The 14,579-nt window shown below is 42.8% G+C and overlaps 1 protein-coding gene across 8 annotated transcripts in view; it reads right to left on the bottom strand.

The window, feature by feature from the left end:
- Nucleotides 1–1,478: 1,478 nt before the first annotated feature.
- The window catches only part of Pkp4 (plakophilin 4), a gene marked incomplete at its 5' end in the record, with an annotated part of 214,815 nt that continues 201,714 nt past the window's right edge, over nucleotides 1,479–14,579 (bottom strand). For 5 of the 8 annotated variants that reach the window (XM_013518711.1, XM_013518713.1, XM_013518710.1 and 2 more), the window contains 7 exon segments: nucleotides 1,479–2,482; nucleotides 4,401–4,474; nucleotides 6,121–6,249; nucleotides 8,569–8,686; nucleotides 8,806–8,890; nucleotides 10,067–10,262; nucleotides 13,387–13,537. In XM_013518711.1, the coding sequence (XP_013374165.1) occupies nucleotides 2,234–2,482; nucleotides 4,401–4,474; nucleotides 6,121–6,249; nucleotides 8,569–8,686; nucleotides 8,806–8,890; nucleotides 10,067–10,262; nucleotides 13,387–13,537 (1,002 nt within the window). In that variant the 3' untranslated portion in view covers nucleotides 1,479–2,233. 8 annotated transcript variants of the gene reach the window in all.

Here is a 14,579-nt window from a genome sequence, read left to right on the forward strand (position 1 = left end):
TTTAGCAGAACTTTTTATTTCCACAGCTTGGAGGGAGTGGGCTCAGATTTATTTATCAGTGATGCAGTTTTCTGTCATTTGGACTCATCTGCAGTTTTATTTAGTCACAGGTTAGGATTCTTAAAGGGCATCACATTTTTCATCCTGTACTCACTCACAGCCAGGCCTCCTTGTGGTTCTGTTGGGAGGTCTGAGTAGAGGCCAAACTAAGTTCTTTGCAACTCAAATTCGGATCAATTTTGAAACACTGCCCATCACAACAGGGTCATCAAATGAAACAGATACTGTCAATCAGCTCAGGAGGGTCCAGATTCTCTCCTTGACTTCCTGAGTGAGGATCTTCACTTTCACCCAGACATGAAACATTAGGTTCAGGGATGGATGGGAGTCAAAGCTGAAAAGGATATGGCATCTTAAAGTCCTGGGGTCCATTCCTTGGGAAATTCAGTAACCTCTGCCACCTAACAAGGGCTGTTTGTGGAGTCCTGCCAGATCATAGCACAGCCAGAGCTCAGGTAGCAGGGACAGTCTGACCTGCCAGTTGGCTCAGGTCTGTTCAGAAAGCCTGCACCTCAAAAAGGCTCCCTATTTGCAGACTTTACTCATATTAAAGTATGGCTTTTACTTGCATTTCCATTTCCTAGTTTTGAGTAGCTGTCCATTACGAAAAGCCTTTTTCCTTGGGCCTTTTCCCACATACTCATAAATGCGAGCTTGTGGTTTTATCATGCTTGCAGGATATACTGAATTAAGCCCCAGCTCAGGGTTTGACTGGCCACAGGGGCTGTATCCAGGGAAGATCCAGGCACTAGGGCTCGGGACGGAAACTGCAAAGCCTGGGAGGCCTCAGGCTTTGGGCCTCCTAAGGAGGGCTGTTTGTGGAGTCCTGCCAGATCATAGCATGGCCAGAGCTCACATAGCAGGGACAGTCTGAGCTGCTAGTTGGAGTTGGTGCCTCTTACTGTCTTTACAGATGGAGAAAAACTCGAACAGTGCTGTGCGGTAGCACTGGGATGAGCTCTTGATTGTATCTGTGAGGTTTGTCTCTCCCGTCTTTACTCTAGGAATTACTGTTTCTCATGGAATTACTCAGCAAAATAATTATTTACAATTGGTTTTGGCTTACTCCATTAGTGCCAACCAAGCAGTGTTCAACCACTATTCTCATGTAATTATTGAGTTCTTAAAAATGATGCCAAAAGGAGTCTTTGCCAATTTAGCTATGGTCAAGCTGCCCGATGTAGTTTCTCTTACGTGAAGACTGGCGATAAATACATATAGCAATCTGAAAAGACATAAAACTGCAGAATGCATTAGATTCAAAATAGATCTGAGGCAATAAAACTATAGTACTAAGATAGAGAAAGGAGGGAAGTTCAGAGCTTAGTTCTTTGGTGTGGTCCATCTCACAAAGTGTTTATTAAATCTGCCTTTCCATGTACCTCTGGGGAAGGGAGGGGAAAAGAACAGGGAACACGTTTTCAAGGATGAAATTTCCACATTTATTTTTCTTTCATGTGCATAGAAAATGGCAGTGAAGTGTCCTATGAAAGAGGCAGGGAATGGGCATGGTGTTGCTATACCAGACTGGACTTTGTGCTTCCAAAGTACACTATTCATTGTGAAACAAAAGCTGTCTTAGTTTGTTTTTAACTGTTAACAGTTCCTCCGGTTTCCCATTTTTAAGCTGTCCATTTCTTCAAATCTCTTTTCAAATGACACACTGCATTACAAATGATGGCACTTAACCAATGTGGCATTTCCATATTTACACCAACAAAAGAAATTTACAAGACATAATAGCATACAATCTTGACATTTAGTAGTAGCAATAAAACATGAAGGGCATCCATTTTATTTTTTTTTCTGTACAAACTATCAGAACATAACTTTATTCACATTAAAAAAATCATCTTTAATTTGATTTGACCTACACATCCCCCATCTCATTTCACCCGTTTCTCAAACCTCTCATCACATCACCCACACCTTCACCAGACTATAGAATCTACAAGTAATTAGATCTAACACCTAAATAGAGCTTAGAAAGTCCTCGCTCAAAAGTTTCCTTACTTCCCTGAAAATTCCTCAAAATGAAAAAAAAATATGCTCTTCACTCATTCCTTTCATCGCACTTTCACATCTCATCATCAGATCGGCAAGACGGACTTTTCATCTCAATCCAAACACGGTTAGAAAGAAAGAGTTCCTCTGTTGAGCAACCGTCTTGATGCTACACCCATGAGTCCGGGGACCCTGGGTACTGTTCTGCTCTATAGGAAGGTCGTTTAGTGGAATAAAAGTCTACGTAATTTGTGGTTGACTTCAGTCCATACTGTGTTGAGTAATCAGTAGAAGCTGGAAAGTGAACTCGGTCATCAAAATAAGGATCTTCATAGCTATGAGGAGACTGCAAATACAATCTGTATGCATCAAAGTTCTTTCTGTTGGAGTCATCTTGACTATAATACAGCTGTTGATGCTGTTGACAAAATGGAAAAGCAAATAAATGAAACCAACTTTTAAAAACACACATTTAAAGAAAAGCAATGGGAACTTCCTGAATCACATTTTTAAAGCAGTATTTGTGGACTTAAGGTTAGCATCTGTTTCAGGTGCACACTGTGTGGTTACTGAGCCCCAGGAAGATTTCAGCTGCCACTGTAGGTGGGCTGGCTGAGGCTGCCCAGGTCCTGTGCTAAGGCTTCTAAAGAGGTGAGCGCTCCGGAGGGCACTGGATTCATCTCAGTGGCAGATGGCCGCTGACTGTTTTCCCTCCTCACTGGCATCCCTGCTCTGCATCCTGCTGTGGAGAGGCCTGCGACCTGTGCAGGTCAAACAGGGGGATAGCCTTCATGTTTGCTTTCGCACAGGGAACCTGTAGCATATCATACATTTGGCTGGGATTTGGATTCGTGCCTCAGATAATTACATAATTATAGAATCACCTTTTATCTCAGAGATGAAGACTGAGTCCATCCCTCAATTTTAAAAACAGTGTGATCTGGTAAGCAACATCACACTTTGGAAACTGTTGTTAGGCTGTACCGCACAGGGAGTACGCAGCCTCAGGACAGGACAGTTGTAAAATTAGCAGACACGTAAGCAAACCAGGTCTAGTGGAAAAGACTGTCGTAAGCCCATCCGGAGAGAGCAAGGCCAAACACATGTGGGAAACCAGAGTTCATCCCCCACCGCCCCGTGTTTCCTTTGTGCTGCCTTTGCTCTAACTTCACATCAACTTCTTTGAATCGTACGGTTCCTTCGCCTGTCTTCTTCATTATACTAAATCTGCTCACTCAGGAAGATGCAGCCCATGTCTCACACGTGCATCAACAACATGTTCTGGAACTAAACCAGGTGTAATGCTGTCAGCATTCAGAGTTCTCATCCTAGCTCCACCTTCTCTTTTAGAGTCATGATTCTATTTTTCCTGACTTAAAAAAAAACAAAACAGAAAAACACTATAGCATAAGCCAGGCATGGTGGTGCATGCCGTTAGTGCCAGCTACTCAGGAGGCTGAGGTAGGAGGAATGTTTGAGCCCAAGAGATTGACACCAGCTGGGGCAACATAGCAAGACCCTATTTTAAGAAACAAAAAACAACCAAAAAAACCCCATATAAATTATGAGTAACTTGGTAAACTATTTTTCTTCCATCTATTTATAAAAGATGATGGAGTAGAAGAGGGTCTTATAACATCTTTATCTGAAGGACCGGATACAGTTTTGCCTTGGGAAACCTCAACTGTTTTGTCTTGTTAGACGGTAAGAGGAAATCCGATAACCCTATTACCATAATCTCAGGAAGGCCCTGAAAACTGATTACAGGCCCCTCCTGAAGCAGGGCCTGGGTCTGCTACAAACACAGCAACCCCCCCATTACAGTGGGCTTCACCCCGCAGTGACAGAGTCCACTCTGACCTTGGAGAAGAACATATCTAGCCTCAAAGCCAAAACCTTAGGGTTCTTAACTTATGAGTGCAGACTGGGAGGAAGTATATGAAAAAGAGGACGATGAGATGAGATGAGAGAGTGAAGTGTGCTTACTGACCTTTCCTCACCCTGAGGATGGAAAAGATTTTAGAGATTAACAAAAAGGAGGAGAGAAAAAATGCATGGGAAAGGGAAATTGTTGGGGAAGAATGAATTAAAGACTTCTCAGCTGTTCCCATGAGCGGCATGGTGGTCTCAGAGGCACAGACATGGGTATTTGAGAACATGGGGCTACCGTGGAGGTGCTTTGTTTAAACCATGGACGCGTTTCTGAGGAGTGAAGATCCCCAGGAAGTGCTCCTCAGGCCCTGCGTGTTGGCCGAGCTCTGAGAAGTCAACAGACATGGACCCCTTACTGTGTTACTGCTAATTGGCTTTCTTTACAAATAATATTGCAAATTCACCTGTAGCCGTCTATTTTGCTCTCTTGCTGGTGAGGAATAGGAACTGATGTAAATTGGTGAAGGTTTGCTGGAGCCTGTAAGAAAATATTTTATGAAATTAAAACTAGTGCTTATTACTCTGGTCCAACAGGTTGTGTGGTGTCCCGCGATAGGGCTTGAGCTGTCCCTGACAGGGCCTGCCTTCCCCAGCATCGGTGCAGACTGAGGGGCAGCAACCTAGGCTCCTGGGATCTAGTCTGGCTGCTGTTTACCCAGGGGTTGGTAGGGGATAGTAGCAATACCCGTGATTAACCCATCCAACAGGGGGTCCTTCTCAATTTTTGTTCAGACTTGGGGGTGTTTCTCTGGTTGGGTCTGAGCAGCAGCAAAGCTCTTGAGCTGAGGAAGCTTCTCTGCCAGGGCTCTGAGCCAGAGCAGCGGGTCAGAGAAAAGAAGGGGAATGTGATATTAGAGTGAGTCTCATGCCTTTAAGACAGCTGTGATCTGAAACCCCAGGTTCTACAAAGAGCAGGCACAGCATGTCCTGGGCAGTCAACCACATGGAGGCACAGTCTTATGTCTGCCACAGTTAGGTAGGCCGTAAAATGAAAAGAACTTGGTGACTACATAATTGTCTTCAGAAGCCTAGTTGACTCCCGATGATGTCACTAGTTACTCTTCGATTGTTAAAGCTAGCAAAGATTTTATTTTTTTAATGAGGAAAATGAAACATACTCGAGGCAAATTAGTTTATTGAAGCAAGCAAAGGGGATACAGAAGGGCATGCATGCTAAAGAGGCGATCTTGAGAGCTGCTGCTGCACACTGGAAGCAGGCATGCACTTTAGTCTGGATGTGCATTTCCTTTTGCACAGAGCTTGGTATTTGAAATGTAGCATCTGCAATTTTCTGAGCTATTAATTGCCATGGTAACAGTAGTCGATTAGTAAATAGTCCTGTGAAATCACAATATCAAAGACAACAGCAAACTGAGATTGTTCCCCCGGCAGTAGTTAAGTTGCCACCAGCTATTATTTGTATTTCTTTTTAATAAATAGGTTTTCTGAGAAAAGAGTCCTTTTTTGGGGTAGCTCATGCTGATTTATTTGAAACCTGTAGAGTAGTTATAATTTGTCAGGTCGTTGAGAACGAGGACAAAATGAAATCTTGGTAACCGTCTGGGCTGGCATTTAAATCTTACACACATCTTTCTGAATAGTATATAAAATATTAAACCCTAGGCAATATTTTTGCTATTTATAAAAAATAATCATTCTGAGTATCACACTGTACATTCTATAATTCAACTTTTCTTCATGAAAACATAAACGGAATGGATCTTCACTGTTACTCTGAACGTAGGAGATGAGCCACCCTAGAAGATGCAGCCCCTACAAAGCCAGAGAACCCAGGGTTCTGATGCATGGACACCGAGACTGTTGAGCAGGGAGGGACCAAGGCAAAGGGGCTGGCCCTCTGGGCAGCCAAAAATGATTTCCCATTTGGATCCAGCCCTCTTTATTTGTAGCTACCATACGACTGTGTTAACTTGTTTTACCTAAAACAAGTGGAAAAAGCAACAATCCCAGAAGAGGAAGAAGCAGGGAAGAAGAGACGGAAATCCAGTTTGCTGCTGGAGGACCATCTTAATACAAGCATGGGCTACTTTCCAGGACACTGTCTCAGCACCTGGAAATGCGGCCTTTCGAGGTACTGCATCATATACCCGACTGGCGTCTTACCAGGGTACAGGCCTTTGTGTGTGGCATCCCCTTGGCTATTGTAATACTGCATAGGTGGCTGACTCCTATCGTATTCAGAGCGAGGCTCTCTGATTCCTAACAGTGCTGGTGAGGAAGAGGTGCTGCCAACTGAAGGGAAAGCAAAGGAGGAGGGAGAAAGAAAGAGAAGAGAGAAATCAGACTGTCAGTGCCTCTGGAAATCCTCACCAGAAAAACAAAGGTCAGTAATTAGAAATGCCACACAGCTGGTGCTGAAAGTCAGCTCCTGGAGGTGCCAGGAGCTGAGCAGCCAGACCAAGGACAAGGCACACACCCTAGAGGCTCCCACTGCGAGTCGGCAAAGAGGGCTCCCAAGCTCAGGCCCCAGCTGAAGAGCAAGCCACCTGGCTGGAGGGGTGTGACACAGAGGTCATGCGGGGTGCCCGGCAGTGGTCTCAGGGACTAGTTCAGCTTTTGGTAACGGAGGAGTAATTCTAGCCACGCAAAAGTTGTATTTGCTATTTTATGACTGCAGTTTAGTTGCTTGTAAACCAGCCATCTATTGTCTTTTATGTACAACTCTTCAGTAAACAGGTTTTATGGCATATTTTGAATTATTTCTAAACTATCCGCATCTCTAAATGTGTTTAAGTGTGCCCAGTCCATAAAATTCATCAGTCTCTTTATGGTGATCTGTTGTCAGGGAAATCACGCAAATCCAGTAAGCCTGGCTCATCAAGAAGCTCATGGTGCTAAGCCCTGGCCTCACGAGGCCCAGAGGACTTTTACTTCAGCTTGGACCAACCATCTAATAATATGGTTACCCAGGGTCTCCTTTTGTGCATTTCGTCACAGAAGGAAAAGAGAAATATTTCAGCCCCCCCCTTTAAAAATCCATCTTGCTTGCATGAGAGTTAGTTACAAATATGAGGAGCCACTTACTCTCTTGGACACTGGCCCTCTGACACACACTGACGCTGAGCACTTTTCCTAAGCGGCCATGCCCCTGACACAGGGCTCCCCGTGTACAGCACAGGTGGTTGTGCAAGGCACTGTCTGTGTGCTGCTCACCCCACTCACTTTGTAGGTAGTGTTCCAAAATTATGAGAGCAAGGCATCAGATGTGCCCATAAGCAGATCCTACGCTAGTGCTAAAGAATGGACAATTAGCCCTGGGAATTACCGGAGAAACATGTGAAATATACCCTGTCTCTGAAGAGGATCCAAAGGGCTGCCTAGAAATGGGGCTAGGGATTCGTTAACACTGCCTTGCATATAGGCTCAAGAGGTCTGCTAAGTTCACTGCTTAGTAATTATGTGCTAATCTGTCTGAAAGGATTCTAGATCTGTTTATATGCTTTTTGTAAAGTAGCCAAAATTTTTTGGTTTCCCTGGCACTCTATTCCTTAAGTTCCTAAATGATTCTGAGTATTTTTATGAAAGAAGACAGCCCCTAGCTCAGTAAGGATGTTAAAAAGCAGGTATAGGTCTCTTTGAAGAAAACAACTCATAACTTTAAAACTAAAATGTAAATATCCACCAGACCCAGCAGGCACATACAATGATAAAAATAAAAAATAAACTTAGTACAACTGGGGACATCCAGTCATGTGGCAAGAACCAACCACGGGGCATGTGTATCAGTCTTTCTGGTCACATCTGTGCACATGAGCAATGAGACTGCCAACAGGAGTCTGGCCACAACACATAATATTTGTATGTCAGAATGAGCGATATAGAGCCAAATAAAAATAAGCACTACTTCCCCTGTTTCATTTAGTTAAGAATTAAATTTATAAGACTGAATTGGTTTGGTAGTAATAATCTCCCCTTACATATAAAAATTTAGTCTAAGTCACAAAACATTCTTTCCATTAAGTTAAGTACTACAAGTAGGTAAGTGGCATGGTTGTTAAGATTCCTAACTTAAGATCAAAGCCACTCTGTAAAGCCTGTCCCCATAGCTGGATGTGCCAAGGGAGCAGGGGCTTTCCTTGGAAGGACGCAGCTTTCCAGAAGGCTGTTCCAAAGACCTTGTTCAAGGGCCCTGTTTTTAAGAGGGTTTTCCCAAGAAAACTAAAAAGTCACTTTGGAGGAGATTCCAAATGTAAGACCAGTAGGCAGGCAGGACACTTGCAGGTACCACCCACAGTGTCTCTTACCCTGGTCCTCTAGTCTTCTCCATCTAAATGCAGATGCCAGGGCTCCTTCCTGAAGCAGAAGCTAGGTGTGGCGAGAGGCCCTGGGGTTCCTGTACGTACTGTAACTGATGTAAACTGTAACATTTTTCAAATGGAAGGAAGAATTGGGTTTCTTGTGTACAACAGAGTGTAATTCCCAGAAAAGGCTCTTAGTTTGATGTACAGTGTGGGGCGTGAGGCTGAATCGGTTTGTTACGTCTTCTCTGGTGGGAAAACAATGCTTTGCCATACAGATGTTCTCACAAAGAACTGGAGTTGACCCACTGACCTGACTGAATGATGGGTGACATCTGTTGGTTGGTAGTGGACAAGGAAGGATGTGATTTGAATCGGTCTCGCTCTAATGTTGACACAGGTGTAATAAAATGGTTCTGATTCCACCCATCCTGTGAAGTTAAAAGAAAAAGAAACCTCTCAAAATGAATAATGACATTTCATTACAATAAATGATTATGAATGCGTGCTCTGATGAACGCTGATTATGCCAGTTATTCCTGCAGCTTACCTTTTTATAAATGCTCCGGAGGTCCCGATATTGCCATAATGTATTCAAGACCTGGGCTGCTGCCTTCACCACTTTCAGAGAGGATCTAGGGAGAGTGCACGGACATTAATGAATGCGGGCAGTATGGCCTGGGGCTCCACTTGGAGACAATCAGCCTGCAAATTGGTGGACAGGAGGCCACTACCCTCAGGACTGTAGGGATAGGGGCTGCATCAAGTAATCAGGTGCACCTGGAGCCTACCAAGTTCAGGACTGGCCAGAGATCTCAGGAACCAGAGTGAAGTTCGCAGGCACCCAGCTTCACGGAAAGCTTAGGCCAAGATAGGTGCCTGCCTCAACCTCCCTCTGTACCTCTATGAGGGATGCTGATCTTACAGGCCTCCCTGCGCATTGGGATTAATTCAACCACGATCACAGATCCTAAGTGTTGGTGACGCTCCCAAATTAATTTTTCTCCATTATTAGGATTTCATCTAAATACTTTTATTGTTTTCTTATCATTTATTGCTCTACATAGACAAACGTATGTGTTCTAATGTTGGGCTGGGAGCAGAACACAAGACACAGTGAAATGGCTTTCTCCTGCCCCCCATTTGTCCTCAACTTACTTATGATCTTTCTTGGGTTTATCATAACCAACTGTGGCTTTAAAGACTGGGACAGACTGCATGTGTTTCCCCAAAATTCATACGTCAAAGTGCTAAGCAACAGTATTCGAAGGTGGGGCCTTTGCGAAAAGTGGCCTGGGAGAGGCCTCTCACCACTCTACCACATGAGGATGCAGCCAGACAGAGGCCCTCACCTAACACCAAATCTGCTGGTGCCTTCATCTTGGACTCTGTCCCTTCCCTGAACTGTAAGAAGTAAGTCTTTGTTATTTATAAGCCAACCAGCTCATACCATTTAGTTACAGTAGCCCAAGCAGACTATGATAGAACAAGAAACCGATGGAAGATGCAGGGTGGGTGTTTCAAGAACATAAATGTTTTAAGGCTACATTGGGGCTGGGGATTTAGCTCAGTGGCGCAGTGCCTGCTTGGCAAGCATAAGGTCCTAAGTTTGATTCCTGGTCCAAAAAAAAAAGCTACATGCCAGAAAATGTCTCCCCCTACATAATAGGTTTTAAGTGCTGCAGATGTGTACTGGATCAGCATGTAAGAAATGCAGAAATGAAGTCTTTCCAACTGGAAAAGTATCTTCCACAAAGGCCTCATCATAGGACAATCCCAGGAGTGTAGGCCCCTCCCTGCTGCAGACCTACCTGTCGCCTCTGCCTTTGGTTATGTTCACCAGCTTCTCTATGCCTCCTGAGTCAGCCAGGGCCTTGGCGTTCTCCATGTTTTTGCTTGTCACCTCGTGCAGAGCACAGCAGATGGCTGCCATGGTCTCATCGGACAGTATGCTGGGGCCATTGCCACCAGGAAGTCGATTGACCAGGTCTCGCATGGCGTATTTTCCTGTGGAATGCAAGATTAAATTCTACTTTCAAAAGGCATCAGGTTTTTGTTTGCTGAAAAGATTCTGATAGTGTATAGGCTCTTAGAAACAAAATGTAAAGGGAGACTTAACTGGAAAATAAGAAAACCTGCAGCAAAGAAGAAAAGCATAAAGAAAAAATTAACATTTGGGGTGATTTCACTTGAAGAAATGGATTTATAAAACATTACTGTCAACTGCTGAAAGAAAATGTAAATCAATGTATAAAACTGGCTAGACTAATCAAGCTGCTTTAGTTCAGCTATTTTTGATAACGGTGAGTAATGAATTTTGATAGCAAATTTTTATTCTTGACTGAATTCAAATGCATCAAAAAATACCTCAATTTCCTCTTGAAACTTTTAAAAACTTACCTTTGAGTCTGGACCAAGTAAGCATGCCAAATCATACTTTTCATTAAATCTTTTTAGGTTTCAATGTATAAACTGAGTATTATTAAATACTTTTGTCAATCTGAGTATGTATCAGTTGCCCTGACATCAGCAGTAACAACATGTTAATTTTTTAAGAGAAGACATGAGTAAAATTTTGCTATTAAAATTATAGATTTATTATCTCCTAGGAGTAGTACAAAAAAAATAAAGTGCTTAATAAGGCAAGGATAGAAGACTCTCATAGCTATTGAAGCAATTCTTTATAAACTGAATTTCTCTTATTCCTCTCCAAAAAGAGATTATCTCTAGCTTTTTCAGTTTCAATTACCAATTGACAAACTGGAATAAAATACACTACAAACAAAAGAAATTAACTAAAGCTCAAGTTAATATTTTCTTAGGGTTTTATCCCCATGCTAATAATTGAGTTGATGCTCCATGGCATTTTCATCAAAGACCTACTTATGAACAGCAGCAAGCAGTGGATGACTGTCTCACAATGCACACTGCCTACCATGTGAAAGGGAAGGCTCTGCCTTACAGCTAACACTGCTATGAAGAGTGGAAAAACAGTGATGACATTGCATGGCTGGAAGATGAATGTGGTGTCTGAGCACAAGTGATAACTTAGCTCTGCTGATTTTAAATAGTCACAAATGACCAAAAGGTGCATAACATGTAATTTGTCATTTTGCTAAGGTGTAACTCTAAATTGCACTCCTGAGGCTTGGAGCTCACTCTGCCTGTAAGAAACTGAGCCCTGCACTCCTCTCAGAACCTGCAGCTCTGGAGGGAAGGGGTAGCCCAATTTAGCTGAGCCTGTAGTAACTTTTGTAGATAGCTAAAACTTATTTTTAAATAATGTGTGTGTGTGCGTGCAAGAGCAAGAGCAATGACTCTGAAAAAAAAAAAAGCTGTTGCCAGGGTTAGTGATGACAAGGAGAGTGAAGGCGTCGAGCAGGGGTCAGAGGACAGAAGTACTGGGTAAGGTAGAGCAAGGACTGCATTCAGGTGGGGCTCACATGAAGAAAAGAATCTGTGCAGGGAAACAAAAAAGTGATTCATGGAACAGTTCAAGAATGGGCCAACTCAGATAAAAAAAAAAGTGCTCACTGCTGGAGAGATGACCTGCTAGACAAAGTTTAAAAACGGGTATTCACAGAGAGCATAGAGGTATACTGGGAGAATGCCAGGACACAGAATTCCTTCCAGAGGTCTTTGTACATGGCAGTGCTGGTTTATGCCTCCTGTACTGCCCAGGTCTCTTCCTGGGAATGGAAGATGACAGGCCATTAAAGTCAATGTTTTTTTACCATTGGAAACTCCCAAATTATACATGCTTCTTACAAGACATTCAAGTAATACAGACATACAAAATCTTTAGCATTTATCTCCAGAAAGTGTGGCATCTGAGTTACAGCACATCTACTGGGATCAGGGATCAGGTACAAGCTGGACTATGAATAGGTCCATGGAGAGACCTCCTTTTCCTTTCAGAGGGATGATTTGGCTCCAAGGAACAGTGTGTTAAGAGCAGGTTAATCTAGGCACTAACTGAAAACAGCAGTTCTGTCAGGCACCGTTGAAGGGCTTTTGTCATAAGTCACCATAGCAATTCTTTAAGGTAAACGTTATCATCCTTGTTCTTTCATCCTCTTGCTCTTGCTCACATGTGGTATTTTAATGTTAGTTGAATCTAGAGTCAGGAATCCACATAAAATCTTTCCCATTTCTCCTTCCTCTTGCATTGCTGGCGATGAGGCTGGCATGGAGCTTGGTTACTTGTAAGGTGCTCTTACAGCCTTTCTCATTTCCTCTTCAGAGACCCCACAGCTGGAACAGCACTGTCAGCCCTTTTAGACATGGGCTGGGGAAGAATTCCTTTTATACCCAGTCCGGATGTAAGAATTGAGCCCAGGGAGTGGGGATTTTACAGGCCACTCTGGGTTATGTGGCCAGTAAGCAGCAGGCCCAGCTTCAATAAGCTCAGGTCTATGGAGGGTTCAGGGTCTTTTTTTTTTTTTTTTTAATACCTTACACCATTCTTGGGATAAAGCAATCCTTAGAGACAAGCAAGCTGCCCAGGGTATAAAATTCATTGTGATGACACTCATTGTTGGCTTTAGTCATGTGCCATTGCTATCCTTGTGCAAATTCAAGAGCAAAAGCCTTCTAAAATTTTGTGTCTTGCAGTTCTTGCTTACTTCAATCCAGTCCTGATCCTGCTGTATGATGGCAATGGCCTTCAGACCCTGGCTGTGCCCTGGGCCAAGCATTTACCCAGACTGGAGAGGGAAAAGCTACACAACATTCACATGCCTTCTTTTGAAATTTGGAACATGATAGTGCTGGTGAATTAGCAGTACAGAAACTGGAGAGAAAGAATTAAGAAAAAGTTTTTTTTGTTGCTCAGGAAATAGATTTCTCTTGGGGAAGAGAGATACCCCAACTATCAAACAATACTGTAACGTAAACTGAAACTGCTGGCCTTTCTGGAAATTTACCTTCCCAATCAAAGTTGAATTCATGAGCCTGCCTCCTGATGAAAAAGAATGGTCTTACAGCAGGCTACCTGAATAGGCCATGAAACTGGGGACTAAGGCTCAGCTGTAAACACTCTTCAGTGCCATACATCGACACATCAAAGGAAGGTTTCCTGTAAATACTGTACTTGCTCTCCGCTGTAGCTTACCTCGCCAGCAGAACATACCTATGAGTTCCTTGTTGCGCACATCTAGAGCCATATTCCTCAAGGCAGTGGCCACAGAAGAGACAACTCTATCATTATCCATTCTCAGAAGTTCAACAAGGATGGGGAGCCCTTTTTCTTTTCGGACAGCTGCCCGGATGTACGCTGCAAACTAGCAAGCAAAATAAGGCAGTAAGTAATGTCACACAGGGTTCCACTCTCATATGTTACTGCCATCTAAAAACGATGTTTCCAAAAGATGAGGCAATAGATTAAATGTTTTTTTTCCAATTGGAGATTAAATTTGTGGTGTCAGTAAAGAGAAAACCATAGTCTGGGAGATAGATAGGCTGGATGACTGATTTAAAAAGAAATCCCAAAGCCTGAAAATCTCAAACCACCATCTGTCAGATATTTTTGTGCAGAACAGAGAAGGCAGTGATTACTTTCTATCTCAGATACATAAATATGATTAAGGAAGGATCACATGTTTTCTTTGCAGTTGGCCCCGTGCCAGGTCCAGAGGCTATGAATAGGATGGCAGAGACAGCAACCCATCAGCACATGTTAAAGGAGAGCCTGTTTCCATTCAGGCATTTGTTTTTCTGTATTCCCCGCAACAATATTTAGAGTTCAGTAACTTGTCAAAGAAATTGCTTGGAAAAAATTCCTCATCTCAGAAGAAAGGAAATTCTCCAGAAACACTGAGCATCGTAATTCATACGCGCTAGTGAAAGAGTAAGTGTATCTGTGTGCAAAATGCATTCTCATTCAAGATCAGGTTAGCTCTTGTTGCTGCTGCTGATTTATTTTTTTAAATGCAGTCAAGAAATTCTTTTGTGATTATGAGGAATCATATGAATGGAAATAACACTAAGTCATCAGTGATGCAACCAAAAAAAAAAGTAACATTAGAAAATGCGTCTTTAATCTTGGTTTTAGCTTTGAGCCTTAATTGACATTTTTACCAATGTAAAACATCCTTTAAAATCAGGATAACTGAAAGATGTTACTCATAAAGCATCTAATATTTTCCTGCTGTGGCCAAACAGGAGGTCAAAGATCTACCAGCCCTTTGTATTATTTTGAATGCTAAAATATGCAGTTGACGGCCCTGTCTCTTGAAAACCAACAGAATGGATTATTTTAATAATACTAGTAAGAGGAAAAGATGCCTTTCAGAGACCTAATTGACATTCTTCACATGAAATGAT

Source organism: Chinchilla lanigera, unplaced genomic scaffold (genome assembly GCF_000276665.1).
Source record: "Chinchilla lanigera isolate Chin_1 unplaced genomic scaffold, ChiLan1.0 scaffold00048, whole genome shotgun sequence".
Taxonomy (NCBI): domain Eukaryota; kingdom Metazoa; phylum Chordata; class Mammalia; order Rodentia; family Chinchillidae; genus Chinchilla; species Chinchilla lanigera.